Genomic DNA, 18382 nt, shown 5'->3' on the forward strand with positions numbered 1-18382 from the left:
CGGGGGGTTTCTGCAGCAACGGCGACGAAAACAAAATTACGAAGTAGACTTGACGTAAAACACACACTTGAGGTGTCATTGTCTCCTATTACCCCGAGATGGGACCGTCTGGTTGCAGAAAATCAAGCTCGGTGCTGTGGTGAGTCGTCATTTTCATGCACTTTGAATTTGCGTTGTATCGTATTTTGAAGGCATTAAACATTACCATTGCGATCGGAGAGAGTGTTGCGGCCAGATCAGACGCTCCTTGTGTTTATTATTATATTTCGAAAACACCACAGTTTTCATGCAGCTCATACCATATTATTTTGTTGTATTATTTCCACCACACCTTAAATGCCGGTCCCTGAAAATATTGTCTGACACAAACCGGTCCGTGGGGCAAAAAAGGTTGGGGGCCCCTGCTCTACAGTATTTGATGAGACTGAACGCTTATGTCTTTCTGTGGGATGTGTTTTGACGACCTGTCTAGGGTGTTTTGCGCCTTTTGCTTAAAGTCGCTTGGTGTTGGGCTTCACCTCACCCAGCTGACTCCATCGGGACAAATAGAAAATCAAATTGATGGTCTGTGTACTATATAAATTATTCGACAAATATTGCAGTTTTATGCACAAATTACACATGGAGTCATACAATATGCACCTGCGTCTTTATTTCATATGCCACTTTGAAAGCTTACATTTAACTTCTCAAATGACTCGAGCAAATATTATACACAATACTATAAACTGCCAGCTATGATAAACAAATGTACACAATCATTTCCATAACTATTTTTTTTTTGGGTGTAACTTTTTTTAAATTTCATAATTCCACAACTGCAATTATAAAAATACAATATATTTCTTAATTTGCTTCTTACCTGTGCTGACAAGTGATACAACTTATCAACATTATTGCTGCATTAGCACAGTAGATTGTGGAGCTCTTAAGTAAACATAGAAACACGTGGCTGTTAGCAACTGTAAAAATGTTTGTTTTCAGAAAGTGCTGCACTTTCATGGAGTTAAAAAAATGAAATGGACAGTATAACAGTTAATACAAAACAAATCAATGCACTTCTCAAGTGAAGTGGGCATGATGCATGGTACTGTTTGGCTGTGTTGGCCCACAAGTCCCCTCACATCGACTCACTACGGACTACCAGACATGACATGACATGGGGGGTTGGATATTGTGGCACAACATTTAGAAATTCTGTGCACACAAAACACAAATTTGTGACCACCAGTATCTGTGGCTCCAGCCAGTAAGCACATAAAGTGCACCTTCTCTTGAAATAGTTAAGGTAGATAGTAGGTTTTAAACTACACAGGTCAGAGACAGGTGTATGCTTGATTGAGAGTTTCCGATGGGGATCAACTACAAAGATATCCTGAAAAGCCTGGCATTGCAAGGTATCATTATGAACAAGAGGCATTTTTAAATATTAAAAAAAAAAAAAACAACAACCTTAAGGACATTGTGTTATAGTTAGGTGTGCTCCATTTGCTTACTCAGACATATACATTGCTCTTGGGAATGATATTTAATCCATAAATTAGTATTACGGTTGCTGTGCATGTGATACTCTTTTTGTGTCCACAAATTAGTATTTTGAGGTCACATTTTATGCACATGTTGTATACTGTATTTTTCGGATTACAAACCGCTACTTTTTTTTTTCTCCCCCAAACTTTGAACCCTGCAGTAATGTGGTATATTTATGGATTTTTACCGACGAGCCATCAATGGATTTACCCATTCTTGTCATATTTGACCAATGAAATTAGCAAATACGTTGCAGTGGATCAATGAAAGTGTCCAAGTCCACCCTCATACTGAATGCTCATCAGCTATTTGCGGTTGGAACAAGATGTATAGCTGCGAGAAAAGTGTGAGACAGAGACTCTCGAAGGGGACAAAAACATAGAAGGGGCACGCACGGCTATGTGACGAAGCAATTGAGAGCCAAAATAAGTGTCTTAAGTTGTGTTTCAGCAAAGGGAACAAGTGCAATAAACACAGCTGTCTCTGCAGTGCCACACTGGTCTAAGCTCATCTGTGAATTTGCTTAGTGTGACGCCAAGAGTTTGAAAAGGTTTCTGATACGCTGTGTAACTTTTTCTCTGTTTGGCATTGTTTGGAGTGAGGAAAAGCATCTACTGGTGTTTATAATATAGATAATACCCTATTTAATAATGTGGAGACCACCACAAATTAGTTTTTATGGCTAAAATTAGCTGTTGCGACTTTTAATCAGGTCTGTTTTGTAGTCCGGATATTATAGTACATATCATGACTACAAATGGGCATTTCATGGACACGTTATACCTTATTTGGTGGCCACTATTAGGTGTGGGCCTCCGTAACTTACAGACTGATTAATCAAATAAAACAAATGGTGAGGAAGTGACATGCACCTTAAAATGAAAACAAAAAACATTTTCTGCTTATTCTGTTACTTTTCAGTAGAAGTGTGTGGGGTTGGGGGGGGCATTTTGTACAGAGTGATTCAGCTCCTGCAAACTGACACCACCACCCATTTGACAGTCAACTTAAAGCACTTTACCTGAGTTTTTCCATGAAGAACGCTGTTTACCATGAGGCATGTTGGTGCAAAGAGGACGTTCACACCATGCATGCTTTGTCAAAAGGTTCCGGTGGGATAGGGTGTGGGCTTGGGTTCAAAGAGAGCCTGGATTTAAGCCTTGCCTTGGGGCTTTGAGAGCCTCACCTCTTGGCTGGGCAAAATGCCATGTAGCGACAAAGTCAGCACAAGTCCCGGCAGAATAAATGTTGATCAGCTGCTACTGAGTGAACGGGTCAATGGCAGGGGGGTGCTTGTGGGAGGGAGGAGAGATGGTTCCGTGGGTGGGTAGCATACAGCCATTTACTATGGCAAAGAAGAGGATGATCTGCTTGTGGAGAAACTGCAAAAAACAAACAAACAAAAAAAGACCTTCATATTAAAGCAGGTCATTCGCGATTAGGGCAATAGGTGGTGGTGGTGGTGGTGCTACCTCTGAAGCCTGTGGATCATGTGCGCCACCAGTGAATCCGAAATGCCAGGGTAGGCTTGCTCAGCCCGCAAGATGGCCTCTTTCAAGTCGTCCAGGACCACAGGGTTCCGGTTCACTTGCTCATGTCTGGCCTTGAGCTGAAAATATTAACACTTCTTTAGTAAGCAACCTGATGGGTTCTTGATTTTTTTTATTTTATTGTGTGTGCATTTGGGGGCTGAATTGTTACCTCGGCTAACACAGGAGTGATGACTGCGGACAGGCTCTGTGAATAAGGCCTCTTTGGAATGTCTTTAGTCTGCACAGAATAATAGAAAGTGAGCGACCAATAAAGTCGGCAATAATGAACAGCAACGCTATCATCTGTGTTTACAAGTTCAGTAAATGTACTAGGGATCAAGTGTTTGGAACAACGGTTCGCGTGGAAGACAGGTGAGGGAGACTATGGTGAAGTTCCTCTGTATCGCAGACATTACAGTGATTGTTTTTTTCTAGGTTTTAATAGTGTACAGTCAAGTCCAAATTTAGAGTTACATGCAACCTTGTACTGTAAGTGCTGGGCAGCACTAAGCTTTGCTGGAAAAAAGAAAAACATAAGACGCGAGAAGAGCCAGAAAAGTCCCCTACGAAGCACACAGAATGTATGCCCATGAGCAATGCTGTCCTTTTACGCCCAGTAGCAGTTAGTGTTAAGGAGGTACAGTATGTTGAAGTCATACATCAACTTTTTTAGGATTGTATGTCGTGAAGGGGCTAAGTTTAGCCTGGGTTGTGATTGGAAGAAGGAGTCTCTGTCAAACAAACAACGGAAGTCTCATTATTGCCTGACAATTGCTATTTTTTATGGGTTCTGAAAACATACACAAGCGCTTCAGATGCATTCTTTCCGAAATCAAATCCTCCGTAAAGCTTTTATTGTTTAATGTTGGAAGTGATATTTAGGTGCGTTGGGATCATAGTTTGTGGTATACATGTATTTAGAGTTTAAAACCATCAATATAGATAATTATCAATTTTCTTGGGAAGGTGGGTCATGGCAGGGGTTTAATGTACAGGTATGATCGAGTGGGTGAAGGAAAGTGTCAGGTGTGATGTGTGACAGAAGAGCAGCAGCTACAGTGGAAAGGAAATGTTTTAAGGATGGAAGTGAGATCAGAAATGTAACTTGTATGGCTTGTAGATGGTAGACAAGAGACAGCGTGTTGTGAGAGAGTTGAAGAGGCTGAGGACAGGAAGAGATGGAAGAAGGATGACTGTGGCAACTCCTGAATAGGGTTAAGATCAAAAGGAAAAGAAGACGATGCCCTACTTTAAAAAAGAAAAAGAAAAAAAAACAAGTATTGCACACAATTGATTTGGAAGATACTGTATATCTGTAGCTACTTGGCACGGCACCTGCTCAGTTGCCGCTGACTGTCCCTCGCCATTTTGTAGCTTCTTTGGATCCTTCTCCCGGATGGTGAAGATCCAGTTATCACTGCCAAAGTCGTTTCCACCCGATGCCTGCCCATCCTGCTCCCTAACGTACATATCAAACAACTCATCAGCTTTATATGATGTAGCATTGCAAAGTCATATACAAATACACAGTGGGGGCAGAAGTAGATAAAGGAAGTGATAAAAAAAAAATCAATACTCGAGTAGAGTACGTACAGACGCCGGTAAAATCTAATTAAGTACAGCAACTATTTGTTCTTTACTTTCCAGCACTGCTAAAACAAATATCGTAAATGCAATATGTGAAATCCACGATATAAAAAGACACCGTAGGCATTATATTATTAGCATTTAATGCACTTTTTTTAAAGATCTTTAAACACACCTTGAACATAACACAAACACATTAAAGATTGATGAATAAAAAAAATATTGTATAAAGAAAGTCTACTCACGACAATGACAAAGCTGCCCTAACACCGAATATTCCTGTTTCAACACTGAAGTAAAGGGGTTTTATTTGTTTTAAAAAAAAACCCAACAAAATTGTGGTGGATAATGTTCCACCTGTGTGAGCATATACTGTAGTACAACATTAACACGGTCTCAGCCCTTCTGCATTGGTGACTCTGTTTATTTGACTATTTATCTAATTTTTGTTACATGGCTGTGAGCAGTTGCTGGCTTGCTGGCTCTGTTTTTTCTTTTGGAACTGCTGTTTTGGACCTGCATGACAAGTCATGATGCCACTCAGCTAGCATTCCATAATTTAGAGGAAACGAAAAGCTGCAAGTAATCTGTTAAGCAAGCAGCACGCTGTGCGTCTAGTAACAGAACACTACAACCAAACAGCGGCTGGCAACACGATAGCTACCGGTACGCTTTATTTGGCTGAATCAGTATGTACATGTATTTTTTCGGGACAAGTGAGATTTAAACTAAAAAGTATTCTGCAAAATGCTGGCTTAAAAATAAAAATGTAAATCCGGAACCAGTGATGGGAGTCCACCGCCCCCTCACCGTACACTGTGGCAGTAAACACTTACGAGTCAGACTCATCTGAACTGGACTCTGTGGTTCTTGATTGCTCCGCCTTCCACCGTTTGTACTTGTCCACCAGCTCGGTCAAGTAGGATGTCTTTTTAGCGTGGCGTACAATTAGCTTATGCTTCAACAGCTCCTTGGCAGTCGGCCTCTGCAGAAATAAAACACGCAAAAACCATTTTAAATTTAAGGCTGAAGGAAAACATAATGGCCCGATGGAAATACCTACAAAACTGGGCTCCTTGTTGAGGCAAGCCTCAACAAACTCCTTGAGCGGCTTGCTGTAGTTTCCCTCCAGAGTCGGAGGGTTGTTCTTTGGGATCAGAAATAAAACCTTCATGGGATGGAGCTCCGAGTGTGGCGGTTCTCCTTTCGCCAGCTCAATGGCGGTGATGCCCAGAGACCAGATATCTGCCTTAAATGTAAATGTTCAGAGATGTTGCTACAATTTTGGCTCAAAATAATTGGAATCACAAAATTTCAGTGAAGATGGGGTTTATAACAGTTATAGTTTGACCCTGTAACAGATTCACTCAATTACAAATGAACAAAATCAAAAATCTAAAGAAATTTAGACTGACAATGGTCCTGGAAAAGTTTCCGTTCGACCATCAAGGTTCCCCTGTAACACCTGTATCATGAGGTGTTTGTGTTTTGCTCACCTTAGAATCATATGCAGACTGTTTTATGACCTCAGGAGCCATCCAGAAAGGCGTGCCCACAAATGTGTTGCGCTTGATTTGAGTGTCGGTGAGTTGGCCGGCAACACCGAAATCTGCCAGCTTCACCTCGCCTTGCTCAGAAAGTAGCACGTTGGCGGCTGGGGTGAGCAGAGTTGAAACAAAATGAACATTTAAGATTAAAGTCACCGCACTTATCACCATTATTATAATTAGTACAATGAATTTAAGCAAAAAAGCAATGCAAACATGTTTGATTTTGATTAGAAAAATAAAATTAAAAATCTGCCAGCCTGTGCACTTTTGGACATTAGACATTGTGAACAGCAACAAACAAAGTAATTTTCATACAAGCAAGACCCCAATGAAATTGACTTGAAATGACTAAGACAGCAGTGTTTTCTTTATCTAAAATGTATGAATTTCCCAAAATAGTGGAAACGGTTCACCAACTCCATAACTTTTTTTGGGGGGCGGGGGGCATTAGCCAATCATGCTTAATGTTCGAGAGCATCATGGGGTCCAAAATCATATGCGTAATAGTTTCACGTCAGCTGTTTTATTTAGGATGTTCTTCTGCCAGTAAGTTGAGTCTCTTCCGGTATATAAGGCGAGCACACTGTAAACAGTTTGACCAAATTGCATGAAAACATACCTTTGATATCCCGGTGGATCTTCTTCTCAGAGTGCAGATACTCCAGCCCCTTAAGGATTTCTCTCAGAATGGTCGCAATTTGGGTCTCATCAAGAGCACCGGGCTCCATCTTAGAAAGACAAAAACAACATAACAAAAACAACACATACAAATGATAAAATATCTAATAATTCGATACTTAACATTTGGGAAAAAAATTCGGCAAAGGATACAAATGATATTTACACTGGATTATCCACAACCCCCTTCCATAATGTGTGATACCCAGTAGAACATGTGCATTAATATTCTGCCTTTAGAAAGATAATTAAAGGTCGCTACCACAGATGAAGAGGACCCCACACCTACATGCACAAAAGGAAATTGGAGCATCTTGGTGGAATTATTCTGCTTCAAAACCAAAATGTGCATTTTACAGCACTTTTATGTGCATCTACTCATGCTCCATATGTCTCCTTCGATTGCATGCCGCAAAGTCTGACCAAATCTTTAACTGAAAAAGTGTTAGAATCTTCAGAGCTATATCCACATAATGTTCTTCTGATTTTCACAAGTGTATTACACTTTGTGTAGTTTTCACATAAATGTGCATTTTACAGCACTTTTATGTGCATCTACTCATGCTCCATATGTCTCCTTCGATTGCATGCCGCAAAGTCTGACCAAATCTGTAACTGAAAACGTGTTAGAATCTTCAGAGCTACAGTATATCCACATAATGTTCTTTTGATTTCCACAAGTGTATTACACTTTGTGTAGTTTTCACATACTCACCCCCCCCATACACACACAACAAAAACAATCAAATAAGAGCTCAGCGGGGTGACTCACTCACCAAATCTAAAGCTGAGCCTCCTCCTAAATACTCCATGATGATCCATAACTTGGCATCCTATACAGTTGAGGCACATCACAAGAATCAATCACAAATGTGAGGAATGTGGGTGACGAAGATGTTTTGTCCATCCCCAATTGTAGGGAACCAATTGGCTGAAGCTTCACCTTTAGGTAGGAGCCATAGTATTTGGTGACAAAGGGGCTGTCGCATTGGCTTAGCACAGTGATCTCCTGCTGAATATCTTCGATCTCATCCTCAGCTTCCTCCAGGTCAATGATCTTGATGGCCACCACTTTCTGAGTCCGATTGTCAATGCCTTTGAAGACCTCGCCGAACGAACCCTTGCCAATGCGCTCCAGCTTGGTGAAGAGCTCCTCTGGATCCACTCTGACATTCTGCTCAGGATGGATGAGTATTGGTACATGCAGAGCGGGGCAGTGTGTGGTGTGGGGAAAAACCGTGGCTTTAAAGACTAATAACCTTCTTGATATTTGTCACAGGAAAATCACTTATCACTGGAATTATCTGTAAAAGATAGTTCTCTTGATGCTGGTTCATGTCAATCACTTAATATTCCACAGGAAAATCACATCACTGGAATTATCTGTAAAAGATAGCTCTCTTGATGCTGGTTCATGTCAATCACTTAATATTTAACATTTTGCACACATACCTAAGATTAAAGACCCCAAAAGGCTGCGCTTACCTGCATGCCTGGCAGGTTCCCAGGGGGATGGGCCATAGTGGGATTGGCTCAGGGCTCCTTGGCTAAACCAATGTCCACCACTCGTTATGTATCGCAAGTGTGGGCACCTGGGCCCACAGAACTATAATGTCCGGGTACTGTTTACCCGATATTGTGGGATTCAAATAGTGTCAGACCCTGCCCTCCAAAATAAACTGCATCATAAAAGTCTGGACAAGCTAACAGACGCTTGCTAACAGTTAGACAGGCGATGATCTCAGAATTATTCAACTCCTTCCTTTAATTTGACGCCCGGAAGACGTTAAGAGATAGCAGCAATTTCTCATGTTGTTCGGGACGCAATTTGAAGTTTTTACAAAGACCTTAGCCCACTGTCACTTTGAAAAAGTGAAGTCTTTCGGTTAGTATTAGCTCGCTACATAGCTAGCCAATCATAGCAGACAACCGAACCTTGACTGCTAGTCGCGGCCTCAAAGAAAAACGACCCAGGCATGGCACATGTGGAACTCGAAAGAACGGAGTCCGTACGCATATACGAATATCTTCGCACTAACTCGACGTCATGTGGTCGAGACAGCCAGTGTTTTGGTTTCCTTCCTCACTTTAGCCCCGAACTCCCGGCCATCTTGTCAGAGTTATGACGTCGTACCGTTGGGCGGTTCTGGTCCGGACGACAACACTGGCTCGTGTGAGCCGCCGAACAAGTTTATTTTTATAAGTGTACGTTCAAACGTTAATACCACACCATTCAAACATAGTTAGCTAATATGCGTCCTTGCCTTCTGGAAAATAAATAAATACTGTGTGAATGCTGTGACTAATTCATTTACAGGAAAGGAAAAATTAACTACATTTGAAAAATGTTTCATTTCATCAGTCTCCTTTTTCAACATAAGCAACATTTTTCAAACCCTTTTCCAGAACTCTGTGATACCCAGCACCATATGAATTCCGAGCCGTCAACAACTGCAAGAAAATCTTCAGAGACAAAATTTTCATATCAACTAAAGGTTAGCGTTCAAAATACGGATTCAAGGCAAGCGTTGTATGAGAGGCTTGGGACTTCAAAGTCAGGTTTCAAGACAGATCTTTCCTTCCGCAATTTTTCCTTCCTTCCTTCTTTCCTTCCTTCCTTCCTTCCTTCCTTCCTTCTATCATTCTATCTTTGATCATTTCCTCCTTCCTTTCATCCTTCTTTCCAACATTCCAACCATCCCTCTAACTATTCTTAGCATTCCTTCCTTCATTCATGTTTCATTCCTTTCTTTCGTATTTCATTGTTTTCTTGCATCTTTCTTTCCCACTTGCAATCCTTCCAGCTTTCCTCTCCCTCCTCATTATAGACTATCCTCTGTTCTTTTTTCCATCCTTCCATCCGTCTTTTTTTCCGACCTTCCGTTCTTCCTCAAATGTACAGTACGTACCTACTGCACTTTTGGCCAGCTGAATAATTCTCCCTTTTGCAGCAGAGATGAATCGGACTACTCCAGCAAATGCAAAATCAATTAAATACCACAGTACAATATACAGTACTTAATTACAGGGACTAAGGAGCATATGCAGTACCGTATCGACTTGGGCAAATGGTTTGAATGATTATAGCTTTCTCGACCTGTTTAGTTTGAAGGTGTGATGTGTCAGTTGAAAAGAAGAGGTGAGGTCAATTGCTTCGAAGGGAGGAGGAACGCTGGCTGTAATATATATTTCAACAGATGAATTGATTTAAATATAGACAGTACAGTAAAGGTGCTCGGTAGAGATAAGTGCTGTACATTTGCATTGAATCACTGAGGACTGTGTTTCAAACATTTAATCAGAGGCTTTTTAAAAAAGTAATTTCATATGTAGTACATTTAAATTTTCCTATATCTAACACCAGTGTTAATAACTGCATGATATTACAGTGGTTAACAAAATTAATGATATATCTTGGGAATGAAACCTGTCTCATTTTCGATAAACATTTAGGTCCACTGCTACTGTATTGTCATGTTAGCCGTTACCGTGGAACTTGGAGATGTTTTTTCAAGTGGTACTCAGTATAAAAAGTAGAACTGAGCCCCTGTAAATTGATGGATCATTTAGCAGGAATTATTTTTTTAATTGACAAAATTAACGGGGGTGGGATTTTAAAAAATTACATTTAAATGTGAAATTTCCCTAACAGAACGTAATCTTTCAAAAATGCAGTGCTAATTGGGCAGTCAAAAAACAAATGAATCACACTTTCAAATTCAGATGTACAAATGTAGTATTTTTAAATGCAATTCTCTAACTTTATTTGTAATCAAGAGTTTAAAAGGATCAAGCCACGCTTTAGTCCAACTAATGTTTCTAAATTGAGCATTAAAAAAAATCGCACGCGGCATTATTTTCTTAACTCTATAAGAGAATCTCTGTTTTGCAGGGATTCTAGTACCAACTGGGGCATATTGGCAGCGTATAGCGAGCGGTCGGATAAACGACGTCTCGACTTGGACCGTTATTGCATGCAACAATTAACGTTTCCCACTTTTGACCAGAGGGAGACGCCAAAGTACAAGAGTTGTGCCGCAGCATCCTTCGTCATGGTGCGGTACGCGATGGCGGCGGCACTTGATCGCGTGCCGCATACACTGAAATATGGACGTGATCACATACTGTTGTGATTTTATTTCCTTAATATTACCACATCCCGGCTGTTTATAAATGAATTAGTTACACAGCGCTGCAAGAAATCTTAGTGTGTGCTCGTGCGTCAATCAGAAACACAAGGTCAATGCACCAATCACCGTTTCTCTTGTTTTATTAGAAATTGTGGAATGACGACCGTATCACTGTTTCAATGATTTCGTACGGAGGCTCTCTGGCACGATCCCCCCTCCCCGCATTTGTGTGGGCAGGCGCAACCTCCCTCCTCCATGCGTAAAATATGTAGGGCATGCTTTGCCACCTCCATTTGAGAAAACCAAAACCGGTAAATATACTGTACTGCGTGTGGAAGGGAGAGCGAGCCATCTTAGCCACCCTCCTCGTCGTCAACCTTTATCAGCGTCTCAAGTGAAGAAGAGCAACACATTTAGAAGGAGGAGGAAGAAAAGATGGACATTACCGACCAGGGTGCTCAAATGGAGCCTCTATTGCCAGCGGTGAGTTGTGTCTTCATTCATGTATGAAAGGTTCACGTTTGGCTATTACTCCTAAGAATAAAACACAAAACGGTGAATTTATTTGTTAAGATTCCTTGACTGTTATCCAATGCTTCCATTGCATAAATAGACATTTCTAATCTTTCAATAATGCACTGCAATGGGAAATTGGTATTTACAGTCACAGGCCAATTCATTACTCACACATGCCAAATTCAATCGCATTTAGGGAAAATGTTCTGCTTGGACTGCCACAGACATAGCTATATCAATTTACCAATATTATAATTGTGGTTGTTCTGTACCAGTGATATCTGTCTATCGTTTTGCCTCTCAAGTAACCAACTATGGTAGACAAAATATTAGACACACATCTCAAGATGTAATTCACATATACATAAATACACTACAATAATAAATATATTGTTTAACTGATAAAATGTTGTCAGTGTATGTCAAAACATTAGCACAGAGCAGTTTTTAGAAATAGAAATCTGTAGATCGCGGACCCAATGCCCGGGGAGTGTACTTCATGCGCCCTCTAATACCTGCAGCCTCTTATGCAACCTGTGAGCTAGGATGAGGCATATTTCACTTGGTTTTACCACGCATACTTTCAGCTAGCAAAAAGGCCCATGCAAAATTTTCTGAGATCCATCTTCGTTTTGGGATTAATCTTCTTTAGGTGAGGCATAGTCAGATTGAGCACCTGTCCACTAAAGTCAGTGGCTCACTCCATATAGTCAACTGAAGTATCCAAACAAGAAAGTCGAAATTAATTGTGAACCCAGCCGATAGCGTCATCTCATCAATATTCAGGTGCTTGAAAAATAGAGGAAAAAATATATGTCATGGCTGAGAGAGAGATGGGAGATGTTGACTAGATTTTTTTTTTTTTTGGATACATGGCATGCTTGTTCTCGCTGTTCTTCCTTGTGTTGTCATAGCGTCAGCATGTTGTCATATCTCTATGTGGAGCGATTATTTCCAGGAGGCAAGTATTGATGCAATGCAATGTGATTTAAAGCAACATTTGCCAACATCTATTGAGCCAAGGCATGTTTTTTACATTGGAAAAATGTACGGTACCCTACCAAACAATTATATCGAGGTTAATTTTATGGCAGGCAGAAGAGAAGGTACGATACTTTGCTGTCATAGATAGATCAACAAAGAAAAATTAGTTGTTGTCAGTTAATAATGTTCAGACCAGTGAGATGAATCATTGATTTAAAAGTTAACAGGAACAAGAGTGAAAGAATGTTTACACATAAGGAAAGTATGAAATGTTGATGTTATTCGACCACCACCCAGTATAAGGCTGATGCCATAGCTGACCTAAATTACAGCACTGATAATTAACCACACTCAGTTCATCCAGCTCAAATCTTTCAAATACCGCTCATCTCTAATCATGTCCGGTGTTCCACAGGGTTCTGTTCTTGGCCCCCTTGTTTATCATTTTTCTTCTTGCCCTTGGTAATGTCTTCCATAAATAATGCATAACGTCTATTTGCACTGTTAGGCAGATGACACTCACCTAGCTTCGAGAAAGGCACCTACAAATCTAATGTATTATCACTACCAAAAATGTTATGTACCTGTCTTGTTTAATACAGAATCGTGTGGAGACTATTGAACAGAGATGCTGATTTTTACTACTAAATTATCATTATTGTTATCCATTAATACAATTTTGTTGTTCTCGTGGTTAAATGCATCAAGAGCACTCTAAAATTTAATATGTAGAGAACTGACTTTTTAATTCCCCATGAAGTGTGGAGTATATGAATGCAAACACTTGTATTATAGAGGCGATCTATGTATTTTCCACACTTGGGCTTGGGCTTCCACAAGTAGCAGCTGCTCGCCTCTTTGCTTAGTTCTGCTCCCAGTCGTCATGGTAACGAAAACCATACTTGGGTGTGCCGTCGATATTTTCATGAGCCATTACTGCCCCTTCAAAACAGGCTAAGTTTCGGGACGCTGAAATAATTAGGTGAAAAGTGGACAACTTGAAACGGTTTTAAATTGTTATAAACAATCTCCTCTTTCCAAGAGTCCACATAAAACTTTTCATGATCCTTAATGGGGACTTGTTAAATTTCGTTGAATTTACTTTTGTGCTCAAATTTGAACTTTGCTTTTCTGATAAGTCAGAAATTAATCAAACATCCCATTCAACCACTAAAACTGTATCTGTCTGTTCAGGAATACAAGTAAATAAATCCCATTTTACATTGTAATCTGAGCAAGAATGTTAGCCTCCATGTGATTGTGTGCCTGCTCTGTCAATTATCACTGAATTGTGTGACCGATGACCTCTGCAGCAATGATTGGTTCTGGATTGGACTTCATGTTTTTTTTGCCGAACGGGACTGTTGTAAGGGCCCTTCATTGTGGTGGACTTCCATTTTATCATTCTACAAAAGCTACATTGAATATCTGAAACATGAGAAATGAGTTTTGGAAGTCGGTATGTTGGTGTGATGAATCCAAATTTCAATAGTTCTTCGGAGAAGGAATTGTGAGGCTTTTACCCTTCAAAATCTGAAAAACTCTAGTCCAACAGTAAAGCCACTTGGCCGCATCATAAAGTGGTCTCTCAGTGGTCAAATCACAATCTTGTTGAGAGGCTGTCGAGGGAGTTTAAGGTTAATATTGAAGGTCTACCAGGAGAGAAAACTAAATGGATTGGGTAATGCAAGTGGTGTTAACGAAAAATACTTTTACTTTGGAAAACAATGATCAACATTTTTGCCTATTTTCTGAAATGTTTCGGACCAACCTAGTAACTGAATCATCATTAATTCATGTCAATTTGAAATAATGTTTTTTTTAAAAGGTGTGGAAGTGAAAGCACATTTTAAATATCAGATTCATCAAATAACAAAAATAATCAACAGATGAAACGATTATCAAAATTAACGTTCGCTGCAACCCTAGCACCAGTTGTTGGCATCTTAACATTTTGGCATTTGTTTTTTTTTTTTTTAGTCTTATTGACTGATGTCCTTTGATTGCAGGAACAAAGTGCGCAAGAAACTAAAAATGTGGTAAGTACACTACTTTTATTCCCTCAATTAATTTATCCACACCAATTGCACTTAGCACACACCGGCTTGGATTTCTTAAGCCTGTATCCCACAGAGCAGCGAAGGTTTGCGAGTGTTTGCAAAGGGAGCAGATGTTGATTTTTTTTTTTTTTTTGTCAGGATTCATTCAAGGTTGTGGAGTTGTTCGCCGGATGTTCAGCAACGGTTTTTGTGGTTGGAAATAGTTTTTCATCTCAAAAATATGTTTAAAATTTCGAGGAAAAGAATGTCATGCTTCATAATTAAACTACAGTACAACTGGGTTTCAGTAAAGCTATCTATCTATCTATCTATCTATCTATCTATCTATCTATCTATCTATCTATCTATCTATGTCTGTCTGTCTGTCTTTATACAGTATATCTGTCTATCCATCCATCCAATTTGACTATGAGTGACAGATCAAAGCAAGTGGGCGTGTGACTTGTAGTGTGTGGTGTGGAATACTTCTCAACCTTTCGAAGTTGTCAACTTGGCAAACAAGGGATGGAAAGCGAGACCATCCTGGCTTTATTTAATACGTGAGGGTTGTGCTGCATCTTACTTGATGAGCAGCATTATGCATTGCACTTCAAAGTCTATGGACTGTTGTACTGTATTTGATTTGTGGATTTTACACTGTTTTTTTTTCTTCTTCTTGAGTTTTTACCACACAATAGATACTGTGATGGTTTTTTTAATCTTGCACACAAAAAATTACCCCCCCCCAAAAAAAAACAAAAACAAAAGCTAAACTCAAATGAAGGGTTTGGAAAAAAAACTACAACTAATAAAAATGAACAAACTCGCTCTGAAACCCCATTACAACTAATTCAATTAAAAAAACAACAACAACCTCAAAACAAAATAAAAAAGTACTATAATGAAAAATCCAAAAGTACTTGGGCTGTACAGACTGATGGGTATCAGACAGCATTGATTGTTGTTGTTTTTCTCTCTGTGAACTTTTTGGGACTCCAACTGTGGTGCAATCCCTGACCCAAGATGTGAGGTGACAAATCTCCCAGGCTCGGAGAGAAACAAGCTGCGCTCAAATCATGGTAGCATAGCTGATGTCACAGCGCTAATCCCTGTTGAAGGGTGGGGGTGATGGGCGGATTGGCGGATGGATGCGAGTCAGAAACATTTGACCCTGGATGAGAGGCGACACGATTGAATCAGAGCTGAGCTGAGCCTCATTTCTTCCCTGGGCTTTTTTGGATGTGAGCACGCCTCCTTGTATTCCGGGCTGACGTCGAGGCGAGCTACGTCATCTTTCTGAGTGGGACGCATAACCCTTCTGACCTGCTCATCCTGCCGTTACCCGCAGAACAAGGGCGGTTAGCGACCATCCTGTCCCATCCCAAGGGACCCAAAATGCTCTCGGTGGACTGCAACAAGATATTTAGTGACCAGGTAGGCCCCCGAAATTTATTTTATTCGGAAAGTTCTTGCCAAAGTGACGAAATGCGACATTGTGCATGCGAGAGATCCCGAGGAGCTTGGCTTGACAGATGGGACTGTTCTGTTCCGAGATTGAGGCTTATACCTGCTGCACTGATCCCGGTTACTTTATAGGGATAATAATAATCATCATCATCATCATCATAAAAAATATAAATAAATAAGGAAAAGAAGAAAACAAAAATATTCATGTGTTTGCACCGTTTTGACAGGCCTTTCACACAGAAGGAATAGTTCTGTTTTTATAAGTAGTCATGCTCTCAGCAGTTATCATTGCCACGGTAACCATCTGTAGGGATGAAAAACCATGACAACTAAAACCACTCACCAATAGCAGAGGCCCTTCCAGCCACCGATAATCCATCTTCGTCTTTGCAAACTACAAGCCACAGAATCGTCCTGTATGGAGTATTTACACTAATGCAGTTTGAATGGCAATAGATTTGCATTGCTTTGTCTTTCGGGCGATTTTCCTCAAACTTGCATAATGTTGCCAGCCTTTTTAACATGTAGGCCTAAAACTGTGGTGAATGTTTGGAAGGCAGTATCCTGTATACTTCCAAAGTAGCTCTCACAATAGTAATTTAACCTTCATTTTGTTGCCCCCCCAGGGAACACCCGTGAATAGCTTACCGCAGAAATCAGGTCACGCATTGTACCTGCATCCCAGAGTTACATGATATTGGGAAAAGATGACTTATTAGGAGCATGTGTGAAATATATGACTCGAGGTCAGCTGGTCTAGGCACATGATATGGAAATAGGCATTTCTAATTGCTTGTAGAGAAAGAGCTGAGTCTCTGGAGTGCACGGAATGAAACAACCAAGTTAAAGCTTTCTAATCAAGTGAGCTGTTCTTTACTGATTGTGATGTAACAGTGCAGCTAATGCACATAATACTGTCCCCAGCTGCCCATGACTTGGCAGCTGGGGTGAATGAAGATCCGCTATATGTCGATATGGTTCCGGACGGTGGAATACATCGAAGCATTTTTATGTCAAAGACAAAAGGTAACCAGGGCTGCTATGTTAGCACAGTCTGGCAATAGCCAACCAAGTTATGACATTAGTTTGTAATAACCGACAAATACTTGAATGTTCAGTGATGTTGTTGTGTTTGGCGATGCGGGTTCACTGCATGCACAACAATCCTCACGAATTGGCAAAATTATGAAATGCTGCATTAGGGTATACCCTGCCTATTGCCCGAAGACAGGTGGGGACGGCTCCAGCACGCCCGCGGCCCTTGTGAGGTTGCGGATTAGAAAATGGATGGATGAATCATACATTACCTTTTGAAAGTACCGTAATCTAATTGTAGCCAAATTAAATATTTTTGCTTTGGCGGTTTAGCCACACATTTGGATACTACATGACTTAGTAATAACATGAATATCATATTTTGTTGTTGTCGCAGCAACTCCAGATTAACTTTTTGAACCAACGAAAATAAAAGAGTTGCATACAGTGTGTATTGACAGCTTTAAAAAAAGAATATGGGTGGCATGTGTGGATTGTGAATTGTGTCTTGATCTCCAGCCACATGTGTTTATGGATGTGCAGACATCATGATGTTCTGGAGAGCGACATTGAAATTGGAATCTTTTCAGAGTCATTTCTACCAGAGCAAAACTGTACCTTATTTTCTTTGTAAAGACAGAACATTGGATTCAGCTGTTACACTGGATAACCTTTTTATCGTGCCAGTGGTCATGAAATTATGGCCGGCTGGCACGTAAAAATTCTTCTGGAGTGATGATGGAGTGTACATGCAGAAACACGTGAACGTGTCTCTTAATCACGCTTGGTCGCAGGTCCACCCCTCCTCCACTCCATCCATCCCGACTCCCCCTGCAGTCTTGCTCACATGCTCCCTCTTCTTCCCTGAAGCCTGCAGCACACTCAAGAAATCCATCATTTCGATTCTTCTATTTGGCCATACCACAGTATTTCTTCTAATCATTCAAAGTCTGTCAGATTTTATTCAGGTAGCAGTATCATTGCAGCCTATAAATAGAAACAGAGGCCTGCTCGGTGGATATTTTGTCTCATCATTACATAATAGGGGTTATGATACAAGTATTGGATTTGGATAGGAAACATGCGGTAATGTACAGAGGCGTACCGAGTTACCACACGAAAAATGTTAGTGCAGAGACAAGAAGTGCAAATGTGTCACGCTCGAAACGTATGCTAGTCTGTATAAACATATTTAGGTGGAGTTGAATGACTTCAGGTTTGTGGGAGTTGATGCTCAGGTGATGTAAGGCAATGAGATTTGAGTCAACTTTGATTATTTGATGACATCCTATCTCTGTTACTCTCTCTCTCTCTCTCTCTCTCTCTCTCTCTCT

The 18382-nt window shown here is 40.4% G+C and overlaps 3 protein-coding genes across 10 annotated transcripts in view; 2 read left to right on the plus strand and 1 right to left on the minus strand.

The window, feature by feature from the left end:
* The window catches only part of donson (DNA replication fork stabilization factor DONSON), a 15540-nt gene extending 7396 nt beyond the window's left edge, over nucleotides 1-8144 (plus strand). For 2 of the 3 annotated variants that reach the window (XM_019891225.1, XM_019891228.1), the window contains exon 13: nucleotides 7916-8144. The gene's annotated coding sequence lies outside the window, so the exon portion shown is untranslated. Of the gene's footprint in view, nucleotides 1-7796; nucleotides 7827-7915 lie in introns of all 3 variants that reach the window. The other variant, XM_019891227.1, reaches the window with a different exon arrangement.
* On the minus strand, nucleotides 631-9441 carry LOC109528521 (serine/threonine-protein kinase 24-like). Of its 4 annotated transcripts, none has more exons than XM_019891229.1 (11): nucleotides 8363-9439; nucleotides 7821-8054; nucleotides 7654-7710; nucleotides 6819-6927; nucleotides 6146-6303; nucleotides 5713-5898; nucleotides 5486-5634; nucleotides 4398-4521; nucleotides 3232-3300; nucleotides 3003-3139; nucleotides 631-2912 (listed from the first exon to the last, which is right to left on the minus strand). In XM_019891229.1, exons 1-11 carry the CDS (start codon nucleotides 8396-8398, stop codon nucleotides 2876-2878), a joined length of 1296 nt encoding a protein of 431 aa, XP_019746788.1. In that variant the 5' UTR covers nucleotides 8399-9439; the 3' UTR covers nucleotides 631-2875. The 4 variants fall into 4 exon arrangements, with proteins under 4 accessions (XP_019746788.1, XP_019746789.1, XP_019746790.1 ...); XM_019891230.1 differs by having other exon boundaries at nucleotides 7821-8051; nucleotides 8363-9437; XM_019891231.1 differs by lacking the exon at nucleotides 631-2912 and having other exon boundaries at nucleotides 2999-3139; nucleotides 8363-9441.
* Nucleotides 9442-10613: 1172 nt separating this feature from the next.
* Nucleotides 10614-18382, plus strand: part of LOC109528654 (sodium-driven chloride bicarbonate exchanger) — a 30482-nt gene continuing 22713 nt past the window's right edge. For 2 of the 3 annotated variants that reach the window (XM_019891533.1, XM_019891534.1), the window contains exons 1-2: nucleotides 10614-11490; nucleotides 14517-14546. In XM_019891533.1, coding sequence (XP_019747092.1) covers nucleotides 11443-11490; nucleotides 14517-14546 — 78 coding nt within the window. In that variant the 5' untranslated portion in view covers nucleotides 10614-11442. Of the gene's footprint in view, nucleotides 11491-14516; nucleotides 14547-15880; nucleotides 15981-18382 lie in introns of those variants that run through there. The other variant, XM_019891536.1, reaches the window with a different exon arrangement.

The sequence above is a fragment of the Hippocampus comes genome, unplaced genomic scaffold, assembly GCF_001891065.2.
Source record: "Hippocampus comes isolate QL1 unplaced genomic scaffold, H_comes_QL1_v1.1 scaffold174, whole genome shotgun sequence".
NCBI lineage: Eukaryota > Metazoa > Chordata > Actinopteri > Syngnathiformes > Syngnathidae > Hippocampus > Hippocampus comes.